Source organism: Physeter macrocephalus, chromosome 9, assembly GCF_002837175.3.
Source record: "Physeter macrocephalus isolate SW-GA chromosome 9, ASM283717v5, whole genome shotgun sequence".
Classification (NCBI taxonomy): domain Eukaryota; kingdom Metazoa; phylum Chordata; class Mammalia; order Artiodactyla; family Physeteridae; genus Physeter; species Physeter macrocephalus.
The window spans coordinates 498863-511301 of record NC_041222.1 but is presented as its reverse complement, the minus strand read 5'-3'; the positions used below and the strand labels follow the sequence as shown (position 1 = coordinate 511301).

Below are 12439 nucleotides of genomic sequence, written 5' to 3'. Positions count from 1 at the left end.
CCAAGGCACTGGAGGGGTTGCCTGGGGGTGGGGGGGAGGGTATCGGCAGGACCAGGTCATGCTGGCCATGGTGTGCAGGGCACATGGGAGGAAGGCAAACGTGGACACAAAGAGGTCAGGCGAGAGCATTGGGCAGTCGTTCAAAGGATGACCAAGTTCTGGCCTGAGGTGGGGGGAGTGGGGTGGCTGAGATGGGCATATTTAGGGCATGGGATCAATGAGTCCTTGGGATTGATGAGGTTTCGGGGGGGAACTGATGAGAGGAGAGAACCCCCAGGTTTCTGGCTCCTTCAGCCAGTGGATGGTGAAGCCTTCCACTGGGATGCGGAGGGAGCGCTGCTCGGCTTTCATGCAGGGTTGAGGGAGGTGTCTACGGGAGGTGCCTATCCGGGGAGCTGAAGCTGGTGCTTAGGAGAGCGGCCTGGGCTGTGCTGCACTTGGACTCTTCACCTGTAGGTGGCGCCCGAATCCCCATGGCAGAGGGGGAGAGAGGAGCCCTGCCGCAAAGGCGCAGGGCATGGGGGTTTGGGGCTGCTGCCCCCCTTCTTACTCCATCCACTCCACTCCCACCTCCTCGCTGCTCCTGCCAACACAGGAAGGAGGAGGTGCTGCGCAGGCCCCAAGCTCCGCAAGGTGGAGAGGAAGCCAGGATAGGGTACGGGTGCTGCTAGGGGCCTGGGTTACAGGGAACGTGGGCACCAAGCCTAGAGCCGCTCAGCACTCAGAAAGACTCAGAAAGACGAGGGAGGTGCAAGTTCCCAGCAGTGGGTGAGCCCAAGGCCACCGTCCTTCAGGTTTGGGGCCCTCCCCTCCCCAGCCTTGCCCAGCACTGTTGAGTCCTTGTCCTGTGGCGCCATTATGGACCCCGCAGTGGGGGACCCGTGGGCCCCAGTGGGTGAGAGGATGCCTGACCTCAGCTCCTCCAAGGCGATGTCTGACCGGTGGTCTCCCCCGCAGCCCCACCGGCCCGTGCATCTGTACGCTGGGGAGCTCGGCAGCGGTCCCCACCATGGAGGGGCCTCTGAGAAGGAAAACTCTGCTCAAGGAAGGACGGAAACCCGCGGTGAGTGCAGAGGCACATCTGTCCAGAGGCGGCATGGGCAGCAGGGAGGGCATGGGCTCCAGAGACCGGCCAACCAGGGTTCCAGTCCAGTTGTGCCACTGAGTGGGCAGGGCCTCAGCTTCCACATCTGTAAATTGGGATAAAATAGTCCCTACATCCTGGAGGACTCGGCAGGACTGTCACGTGTGTGGCCCTGCACACAGTGAGCAGGCGGTGAATGGGACTGTGCGAGTATCTTGAGGGCAGGTGGAGGCCTGGAGACCCCGGGAGTCAGGGTGGGTACTGTGCCCGAGACGGGCAGCACGGCCTGGGTGGTTTCCCGATGCAGATCCCCTCCCCCTTTGGAAGCATCATGAAACGCATGGTGGAAAGGACAGGGACAAGGAATCAGGAGGCCTCTCAGGCTCCCCCACCAGCCACTGGGTCACCACGTGCTGAACCCAGATGTCCCTGGCTCCGTGACCCCTCAGCCGCTTGCCAAGACCTCTTTGTTTGTTCTACGGAGCATCCACGGCAAGCTGCCCGCAAGCCGGCCTGTGAGCTGCATCTCCGGGCAGCACCTGCCCGTGTCTGCTCTGGCCTTTCCTCTCCTGCCCTGGCTGCCGCTTGCCCCATCCGCTGCCCACAAAGCCACCTGGAGATGCCCCCTCCTACCGACACCCAGTGTGAAGATGCCAGGCCCCTAGCCCAGGTGCTGCTCTAGAAGCTCCCCTGTCTTCGGGTGCTAGGTGGTTCTTGGGTGAGGAGAAGAGTCTTCATCCCAGCCCTGGGCCACGCTCTGTCCCTTGGACCCAGAGTGTCACAGAGCGTCCTGCGACATGAGGCCCTGTATCTGGTCTGCTCTACAGACCTGCTTGCTGCCCTCCTGTACCCAGAGTCCAGGCTCCATTCATTCTGAGGCCAGAGCGAGACACTATTTTCCAGATGCTGGTTGGCCCGCTGGTGAGCGATGAAGTTAATCCAGGGGGTCATGACCCATATTTCTGAGTAGGATAGAATAGACTGGAAAATGTCCGAGTTTCTTACACATAATAAAAGTGGATATTGTTTCATGAAGCTTCTTTCAGTCCAACATACATATGCACGTGTGTTGTACACACCCGTGGGTGTCGTCAAAAAGGTCTGAAAGCCAGTGCTTTCACCATCTGAGGTGACGCAGTTCCCCCACCAACCCCCACCCCACCCCCCCCGCCAGTGTGAAGAGGAGCCCTGTAGGTCGTGGTGCAGAGCAGTCTCCTTCATGCCTAGAGAAACAAAAGCCACACCTGCAGCTTGGCCCTGCCAGGCGTCCCCACTTCTAGCCATAAATGCTTTCAAAGCACTGCCATCCTCTCGCAGCCAGAGCACCCCATCGCAGACATGATGGTTCTTCTAGGTTATGGTTTAGCTTGTCCGTGTTTTAAAACTCTTTTTCCCCAGGACATTCTTGGGTTCAGGTCACCTGAATACATAGAAGTTATGCCTTGGCACTGCCCTAAACAAGGTGGGAAAAGGAAAGGCTCTTGGGGTAAAGGAGAGGGAGGGCTTAGGGCTGCTGAGCCGCTGAGGAGTCTCCCTCCTCTGGGCCCTGGGAGGAGTGGCATTGAGGGGTGGCGGGCAGGGGCGAGATGAGGCCTGCGCTGGCACCGCTCGGGAGGAGGGGCCCCCCCTTTCCACCCATGTAGCTGGGTCTCTAGTCAGGCACTGGGGGACTCTGCCCCTCCACTTGTGACGTTGTCACTCTGCCTCTGCAGCTGTCCTCGTGGACCAGGTACTGGGTCATACTCTCAGGATCCACCCTCCTGTACTACGGAGCCAAGTCCTTGAGGGGCACAGACAGAAAACACGTACGTTCCACGAAAGGCCCCTCTGTGCTGGCACTTCGTTTGGTGCGAAGTGCAGGGGGGTGGGTGGAGGTGGGCAAGGCGGCGGGAGTGGAAGGAACCTTGCCTGGCCCAGGTCGGCCTTCCTTGGGGAGCGGAGGGTGTGGGCCTCACGGCTCTGCTGTTGTTCCTCTGCAGTATAAATCCACACCTGGCAAAAAGGTCTCCGTCGTGGGCTGGATGGTGCGGCTGCCCGACGACCCTGAGCACCCGGACATCTTCCAGCTGAATAACCCCGACAAAGGTAGGCAGCAGGCCAGCGCTGGGTGCCTGCAGCTTCTCTCTACCCTCTTTCTTCTGCTGCTAAATGTGCGTTTTGAAACAGTAGGGACTTCTGAGGCTGCTGCTTTCCTTTTGCGTTAGGCTCTGATGTGCACGGGGTCCCTCGCTGGTCCACAAAAGCTGCTTAGATCGTGGTGGGCGTGTTCACTGAGCAGTGTGCATGGCACGTGGCAGCCGGAATCCTTTTCATCTATGGCTACTGGGGGCCATCACCCCTGGAACTCTAGGCTCAGGGTCCTGGAATGAATAACATAGCGCTGGATGAGGCGGTGACCATGCGGCTGGAGGAGTCTTGGGTGTTGGGAGATTTCAAGGACACCCTGGCATTGCCTGTGCCGTGAGACTCTGGCAGTGTCCTGCTCCAAGGCCAAATCAGAGCAGAACCCTTCTATAAAAGGTCCAACTTTCACTTGCCCAGTCATCTCCCGGTTCCTCCTGGTTTTATTCTTCCCCCATGACCATGCTGAGAAGAAGGAGAGGTTCTGCACTGAGGTTCAGAATAGGCCATGCTAACCTCCTTGGCAGCCTATGTCACGTGACAAAACCCCGGATTTCCTGGGTCTCCTAGCTAGGCAAGGTCACTGGAGCTGTAAAGACCCTGAACATCTTCACACCTTCACAGGAATGTTCTAATGCAGGGTTCATGTACATACCATTGCCCAGGGATCTTGTAAAAATTCAGATTTGGATTCAGTGGATCTGGGGTGGAGACCAAGATTCTATATTTCTAACAAACTCCCAGGTAATGCAGATGATGGTGCTGGTGGAGGGTCAGGGTTTGAATGTTGTTAGCTGGGAATTAAAGAAGTGAGAGCCTCAAGGAGCCCGGGGAATGGAGAGAGCCAAGTCCTCTGCTCTGCTTCTGCGTGATTGAACCACGTACGGCTACGCACACGTCATAGTGTTTCCTCAGGCTGGTTACCATTTGAGTTTCTTCCGCAAGTCTCTGGGACCAGATTAGAGGTGGTTTCTTTAGTAAGTAAAGGTTGTACCTATACCAGCTTGACTTAAAGACTGTATGGTCATGGGGTCCACAGGCCATTCTCGGGGCTGATCCCAGAGGAAAGCACTGTCCCTAACCAGAGGGAAGTATGACACAGCAGGTGGCCAAGGTCCATGGATAGAAGGCAAAAGGTCTGTGAACTTGGGTGGGGAAAAGATCACATCTCTGTTTTCCATGACCTCTAATTCCTTTAATTATAAGTATTAAACTACTAACTAGAATGTTCACAATACCTGTGATTTTATCTGCAAGAGAAACCACGGATATTTTCATATCACGTATTATTGCAGATATCTTAGAATAGCATTTTTGTTCAGCTCTTTGCAGTTACAGTACAGTATCAGACCTGCCCCCAGATCTTGTCATTAGCACATTAATAAATAAGCACGTAGAGAATGATATCACTCATTTATTTTTTAGCAGTTTGGTAACTGTATTTCAGTATTATTGATTTTCTTTGTATTTTATTTTATGCATTTGAAACATAATTCTGAGAAAGGTCCACAGGCTTCACCAGAGCCAAAGGCACCATGGCCAGAAAAATGGTTAAGAGCCCTGGTCCAAAGAGACAGGCGGGGAGCACGGGAGCCTCCTCCTCTACATGCCCCGAGCTTGCCTTGGGCTACTCCTGACCTTCCCTAGTTTAGTTACCCAGGTCCACGTTTATCTTCACGCCACAGTCACAGGCAGACCCTCCCATGTGACCTTCCTCTTAACCAGTGGTTTTCTACCCATCAGGCAATGTTTACAAGTTCCAGACTGGTTCCCGGTTTCATGCAATACTGTGGCACAAGCATTTGGATGACGCATGTAAAAGCAACCGGCCTCAGGTAAAGTCACCAAAGTCCTGCTTGTTACCTAAAATAACCTCTCCCACCCTCGGGACTAAGGGTCCATAGAAAACACACCTCCCTCCTTCCCCCAGAGCCTATTAGCTAAGCTCCCAGGTGCCCTCTTTTGATCGGCCTTTTCCCATGAGACAGGGCACCCCCTGCCCCTCTTGGAACCAAGCCCAGCTTCAGACTAGAACTTTGAATCTGGCCCCTGTGTCTTTCCTACTAAAGGAAACGCCACAGAAACATCCATCAGGATAGGTCACAGGTGGGACAGTGCCCCAGGGGTCAGGCTACAGCATCTACTGAGGTCACCCCCCCCGAAAGTTGGTTCATGGGCATACTCCAACCTGACAAAAGGGCCTCCCTGCCCCCGACAACCCTTAGGAATAATGATAATAATAGCTCATTTGTTGAGAAGCAACCATGGCTGCTGGTGAGTGGGGCTGCCCGGCCCCTTGGCATGCTTGAACCAATAGGACCTCTGGTCCGCCATGCCTGCCTGAGGCTCTGCTCCCGCCCCCCCCACTGCTGCCCCTCCCAGGACCAGGCTTCAGGAGAAATGCTTTACGTGCAGGAACTGGCCGAATCCTCCCAACATCCCTGTGAGGTAGGTTCCCATACTGTCTCCGTTTTATGCTGAGGACACTGAGGCTCAGAAAGTGGCAGACACTTGTTTAAGGCCCCATGGTGAGTAAGATCTAACCCCGGTCTGCCTGACACCAGAGTCTGTACTTGCCGGCCTGGAGATCTCCCGCCGCATGCGCCCTGGGTTGGGGGGCGGGGGGGGGCGGGGACCTGGCCTGCTCAGCCTCCTGCCGTCGAGCCAAAGGCCTGGAAGCATAGCCTCTGCTGTCCAGGCTTGCGAGAGGGGTGGCTGCTCAGCCCTCACACCAGCCCGGGCAGCAGGCGGGCTGCTGGGGCCAGGAGCACTGAGCTTCCCTGACCTGTTCCCCAGGGATGAGCTGGAAGAGGGGCTGGGGAGCCGGGTCCCTCTCCTCCGTCTGGAGAGAGAGCGCCAGGGCTGGAATAGACGGTGGCAGCTTCGAGGAGGAGGAAGGTGGTGCCGAGTTCGCGTGTGAGGCCGGGAGGGCAGGGGCCGCAGTGGTGCTGGTCACAGCACAGTCACAGACTTCCTGGCCCCTCGTAGCGGCTCTCATAAGGCAGAGGGAGGTCTCTAGTGGTGTGTCCCATGATTCTGTGCTCAGTTTGGGCCTACTCAGGATTTTCATCTGTAACATCGATGAGGACATGTATAACAAGCTGATCAAATTCTACACGATAAGAAGCTAGACGGCGAAATTAGCAGAAAGTCCTCAACAAACTAAGACAGTAGGACAAGACTGATAAAGGGATAAACTTGAAGCGCCACAGGGAAACAAAATAAATTGCATTCGAGTCCCTCAACCCACTTGCTAGAAATTTGTCTGGGGCATATGCGCACACATGCACACACGGATGTATGGGTGAGAATGTCCACTGCAGCATTGTCCTTAATAGAAAGAGAAAAAAAAAGCACCTGGAAACTCGGCGACCCTCAGTAAACCCCTATTGTGTACCCCCTGATCTGTGTGTGATCACCTGAAAGGGGCTCCAAGACATAAGTGAAAAAGTAAAGTGTAAAAACACGCTTAAGGGCAATCTCATTTGTATTAAAATACACGTGCATATTTATTATATGCATGTCGGTGCCCATAAAGTGTCTAAAATGACGTACAAGAAACTACAGCTCTGCGGTCTCTAGAGTGTATTTTGTGCTTAAGCAAATGTAACTGCCCATCTCCACGATGGGGAGACCAGGGTCTTTGGTTGATGGTTACCTCAAGGCGATGAACAAGGTGCTGCCTCAGGTCACGTTAAGAGAGGAGGAGCGTCCTGACCTCCTCCGCGCTGATCACTCCGTGCATGCTTGGGGCCCCTCCTTAGCTCTGAGGGCCACTCTGAGAGCACAGTGCGCTGGAGCTCACCTGCGACACACAGGTGACCCGGAGGAGTGACAAGGACTGAAGCCCTGAGGTGGGCCACGCAGATGGTGGGGGGAGAGAGAGGCAGGGGCTTGGTGTCTGCTCCACGGTGACAGTCGTGGCCCTGGCTGGGGGGCAGCCGGCAGCAGGGGTGGCTGCCCTGAGCAAGTGTCCACTGGCTCTCTGGGGGTGGAGGCAGCTGAGGGTAGCAGCAGCTGCGCGGCAGGTAGCAGGGAACTGGGTCAAACCCACTTGGTAGAGGAGGTGTTTGGTCAGAAGGACAAATGGACTGAATTTCACGTCTGGCAAACGTGGTGTACCACGACAAGCTTTGGCAACGTTTAAGTATTTTTGTCCAGTTTTTAGACCTAATGGAGAAGGTCTTCTATTTTTTCTACTCTTTTCCCTTTTTATTTCTATTTTACTTTCCAACAAATGTTCCCACCCTCTGCTTTATTTAATTAGAAAAAATGGGCAAAACGAAATATTCCACAGCAGAGGATTATTGAAATAAGCCACACTACCTGCATGTGATGGCATAGGGCTCCGATGAGGGCCTTACAGAAATGCATCTACTCCTGTGGGAAATCTCAGTGACTAAGGTGACTTTTCTTTTTTGTGGAACTGCATTTCTTAAAATTGCGTGTGCTAGCACTGAATACACTTAAACTTTATTGATAGCATATGTGTAAGGTGTAAACCACAGCAATAAGGCAAACACTCGTGTACCCACCGCCCAGTCTAAAGGCAGGACCTCCCTAGTCCTCGGAACACCTCCCTCCCAAGGGCTTCTTCCTAATTCTGTCTCCCTCCCGCTCACCTATGCCCCGTAACCACTCTCCTGATTTGTTTGTTTACCATTCCTTTAAAATGTGAACACATGTGTTTGATTCCTTAATGTATCGTCTGGGGTACATTTTTTAAAACTTTTTTCTAAAGAATAGAACCATAACTGTATAGTTTCTTCTGTGACTTGCTTTTCTCCTACAGTATGTTCCTAAGATTCCTCTATGTCAGTGTGCATAGCTGTCATTCATTTACTTGTAATTTTTTTTATCAGTTCTTCTGTCCGTGATCCCAAGAATGATTTCCTGCTTTTGGCTATTCTGAACAGTGCTGCTGTGACCGTTCTTATAACTGTCTCCCAGTGCAAGGAGATGCATTTTTTCCAATTCATCATTTTGACCAAATTGCCACCAAGATGGATTTGTTTTTGATGAAATTGCTTCTCATCAAATTTCCTGGAACCCCACGGCAGTGCTGGGGGAGGAGGCCTGGGGCTCGGGGCGTGTCTGCAGCTTTGAGGGGAGGGAGAAACACCCTGACCTTGGGGCTGGTGGTCCCCCCAGTAAAGGTAGCTGGGGTCTGGGCCTGGCGACACAGCATGGGGAGCCTTGGGGTTCCTGATATCCCCAAATTTCCCCCTTCTCCTTGTGCTTCCACTTGCCAACTCCTGCCACCTGCTAACCACCCCCTCTCCTCTCCAGAGGCATGTGCTTATCCTGCAGGATTGGTCAGCTCTCCACTCCAAATGCACTTGTGCTTTGACCCAAGGATAGAGGTTGAGAGCGTGGGCGCTGGTGTCTTAGCCCTGTCACTCACCCGCTGTGTACTTCACCTCTCTAAGCCTCAGTTTCCTCATCTTTTTAATGGGGATAATTCCAGTACCTGCCTCCTGGGGTTGTTGTGAGGACTCAGGACACAATACAGATGCGGTACTCAGAGCCTTGCCCGGCACACAGCGGCCCCGTAACACGTGGCTGCTGGTACCACTGCTGTGCCCTCTCCCCTTCCCCCATCACCCACTCATTCACAGACTGACCGGGAGAGGCCTGAACCCTTCCCTTAGGGACCTCCCCCGTCCCCTCCTGAAAGGTCAGAACTTTGACAAGAGGCTGAGCTTTCTCTTCTAGGTACCTGCAAACCTTATGTCATTTGAATAAGTCTCTGCAGGACTTAGCGTGACTTCAGAGGCCTCTGGGAACCGGCCCGGGACTGGTGGCGAAGCACGTGTCTGGGGCAAAGGCCTTTGGTGGGGTGCTGGGAGACTCAGAGTTGGACTCGAGGGGACACGGCCGAGGCCTCACAGTCCAGAGGGCTCCACCGGTGCGGGGGTCCGCCTGCCGATGCCCAGCCACCCCCATGACCCCCGTTCTGCAGCACCACCTCGCGGGGCCGCGATGGGTCCCCAGACTGTACAACCCGTCCTCCCTCCCTGGGCCCTCATCCGTCCACCAGCTGCTGCTGCGACCAGAGAGCATCTGTCCCACGTTGGGTCCCCAGTGCTTTCTCCTGCACAAAAGAGTGGACAGCGTCCCCCCCCCCGCATGAGGGCTCGAGGGAAGGGACAGGCGGGGACTGGCTCCAGTGTGCCGGGTCGCTCGCCCACAGGGCTGCCTCAGATTTTGTACAACCCCAAAGCGTCCTCTGCGTGTGCGTGCCCTGTCTATGTGCGTGCAAGTGAGCGAGCGTGGACTCTCCGAGAAACATGCATTTTGGCACAAGACTCGTGACATCACACACTTCATTCTCTTTGAGGCCCTGCTTTAACCTTAAGCGATAGGCTGGTCCACCGAGGAAGGTCAGAGTGAGAGCCCAGATTCCTCCTGTGTTAAGGGTCCCTTGCATTCTTTTACTGTAAACAAACAATGCCTTAAATTGTGTCTTGTTTTCTGTTCCTATGGGTGCTATTCATCCGGAAGGCCTGCTCCCTGGGCCCCTGGGGCCCTTCCAGGCCTTGTTGCCGTCGGCTCTTCTGAGGCAAGACCCAGCTTCAGGACCGTGGACTGGGCCGGCACTGGCCTGCTTGCTTCCTCTCAGCCCCCCTCCCGCAGGGTCTGAAGGCCCCGCTCTTCTCACCCCTCCCCCGACCCCCGGGTCAGCATGGGAAGTCGTGACGCTTTCTGCCAGCTTCTCGAGGCCGCCTGCGCGCACGGTGACCTGACCGGCTGCTCAGAAGCTACTTTGCACCGACCTCTCCCCGCCGAGCAAGGCTTTTGCTCCCATCCTCTCACCCCTTTGCCTCCACTGCCAGGGCAGGGCCACTGGGATTCTTGATTACACTGGAGAGCTGACTGACACTGAGGCCTTAAGCTCCCCCATTCTTGCCCCCAGACACAGTCACCAGCAAGTTCTCCATCATCCAAGTCCAAGGGCACAATTGTTGATGACCATGGTGACGAGAGCAAAGCCCTGGGGAGGGGACGGTCCGAGCTCTGCTTTCGGCTGAGAGCTCTTCAGGTGAACAATGTCCTTCATCTGTCACTCCTTGTCATCACTTTTAAGTGACTTTTATTTTGCACAAATACATTTTTATTTAAAGTAATGAATAAAAATTAGCTTTATTTATGGTAGCTTTATCACCATAGCTTCTCCCTTCAGCCCTTCCCTACCCTCTCTCCTTCCCTCTCCCTCCCTCTCTTTCCCCCTCTCTCTTTTTTTTAATCTGGGTGTCCTAATTCCGAGAAGGAAACTCGTAATGATTTTCTGAAAGAGACTGAATTTCTGGGTCCTTGTTGCTATTGTGGTTTCAGAGCTCACACTGATCAGACACCAAACTACTCTTAAGAGTTTCTGGGCAAGATGCTTCAAAACAACATCTTAACCAACAAACTGTAATAATAGGTCGACTTAAGAACTACCAAAGGACCCACCACTGTATTTTGATCAAACGGTGACCACTTTTCTGAAAATTCAGATGAATTGGTGAGGAAAGTGATTGTCATCAGGGTCTTATTTTGTGGTTGAGTCTTACTATGCTCCGTAACTAACCCTCCTTCAGAGCAAAATCTAGAATACTTTCATGCCAGGAGAAACTCCAGATGGTGAAATTGAGGCCAGCAAACCTTGGTCATCGGTGCTTCGCACATCCTCCCGCAGCTGGGGTCGAATGCATGCACCTAATTCATACCAACAACTGCTCAAATTAGCATCTGGAGGCTGAACGAATACAGCAGACACTCCAAACATCTCTCACCAGAACCATGCAGTGTTAACGCTTTAACTTACATTGAATCTGATTCTACCTGTTAATTTTTTTTAAGTCTTAAGTTTGAATGAAATTGCAAGACTACTTTCCTTGAATTTCTCTACTCTTCAAACTGTCCTGGTTTTTCTGACATGAAATTAGAGAAGCCAATCCAAAAACCTCAAAATTTCAGACTTACACTAAATCAGGTACTTTCCTGCCCTTTACAGATTTTCCTTGTCTTTACAAATGTTTTCCTCTGAGCCTAATTTTGAAATAGCACAATTGCAATTCTTTTCAAAGTGTCTAGTCTTCTCACTAAAATTGAGATTGATCCCATGTCCCCTCCCGGAAACATTCCTACCTTGGATTCTCGTAGAACTGCTAAGAACCTTGAACTGACCAGAAGAGTCCTGCAGATGAGGCCGTAAGGCATTTGGCTCTCTCCCAGCAGGGGCTCAGGGCCAAGCATGTGAGTTAAGCGCTGATTGTCTTTCCAGCGTTGGTTTGTCCCTCAAGCTGCAGGTGAGGAGGCCTGCAAGCCAGGGACAGAGGGGGACAGGCACAAAACCCCAAAGGGGAAAGTCCCCGGGTGGATTCTGGCCCTGGAAGGTAGCATTTCTGGGTCTTGCTCTTTGACTAGCCGTGGTGCACAAATGTCTGTGAAAACATTGAAGGTGATGTGTCTTGCATGCATATGTTGTATCATTTTTTGTTAAGCAAAGAGATCATGGCACCCCAGGATGAAAGTCATAGAATGCTGTCTACAAACTGTGGAGTAGGTAGCCGGTATCTTCATGATACCGCCCACACAGCTCACTCCCCTCTCCCCGGGAGTAATTTTCACCCCTCTCCGTCCAACACGTTTTGTAACTCAAGGTCAGCCAAGTGCATTCTGACAACAGAAACTTCGTGGAGGATAGATTTGGTGGAAAGCAGTAGAAATATTGTTCTGAGCGTGCCCAGTGGGACAGTGTGGCCTCCCTTCCCTCCCTGAAGAAGCCTGCCCGTTCATCACCCTGTCCCCTGTGGACCCTAAAGAGAAGACACTTGAAGGGATTCTGCTTATGAAAGAACCCGCTCTCTCTTGCCAACTGAGTTTATAAAGTGTTTTTTCTTCTTACCAATATGGCCAGTATTTCTTTCATCGTCTTCCTCCCACCTCCCAAGCCCAAGAAGCGTATCTTTTAGGGTGCCATTGTACAGGTGGAAAAATGGTCCATGAAAACGGGAAGTCATTTGCAAGCAGGGTCCGCTTTCATTCCACAGGCGGAGTCTAGAGCTCTGGATCCACGTTACCGTTGCTTAGAACCAGGTGAACATTGCTAAAAACACAACCTAACTTATTTTTTGTGACTTTCATGAATCACTTTAATCAGCCCCACATCATTCTGCATGTTGGGTGACTTCATGTTTTAAAAAGAAAAAAGAAAAACAAACCACAAGAGTCCCTCTGAAATAACAG

General features: G+C 53.0%; 1 protein-coding gene across 1 annotated transcript in view; it reads left to right on the top strand.

Moving 5' to 3' along the window:
* The window catches only part of LOC102994741 (ras-specific guanine nucleotide-releasing factor RalGPS1), a 50677-nt gene extending 40263 nt beyond the window's left edge, over nt 1–10414 (top strand). Inside the window, exons 8-12 of the mRNA XM_028493506.1 lie at nt 958–1063; nt 2797–2889; nt 3064–3169; nt 4949–5040; nt 10122–10414. Coding sequence (XP_028349307.1) covers nt 958–1063; nt 2797–2889; nt 3064–3169; nt 4949–5040; nt 10122–10295 — 571 coding nt within the window. The 3' untranslated portion in view covers nt 10296–10414. The remainder of the gene's footprint in view (nt 1–957; nt 1064–2796; nt 2890–3063; nt 3170–4948; nt 5041–10121) is intronic.
* The last annotated feature ends 2025 nt before the right edge of the window (nt 10415–12439 follow it).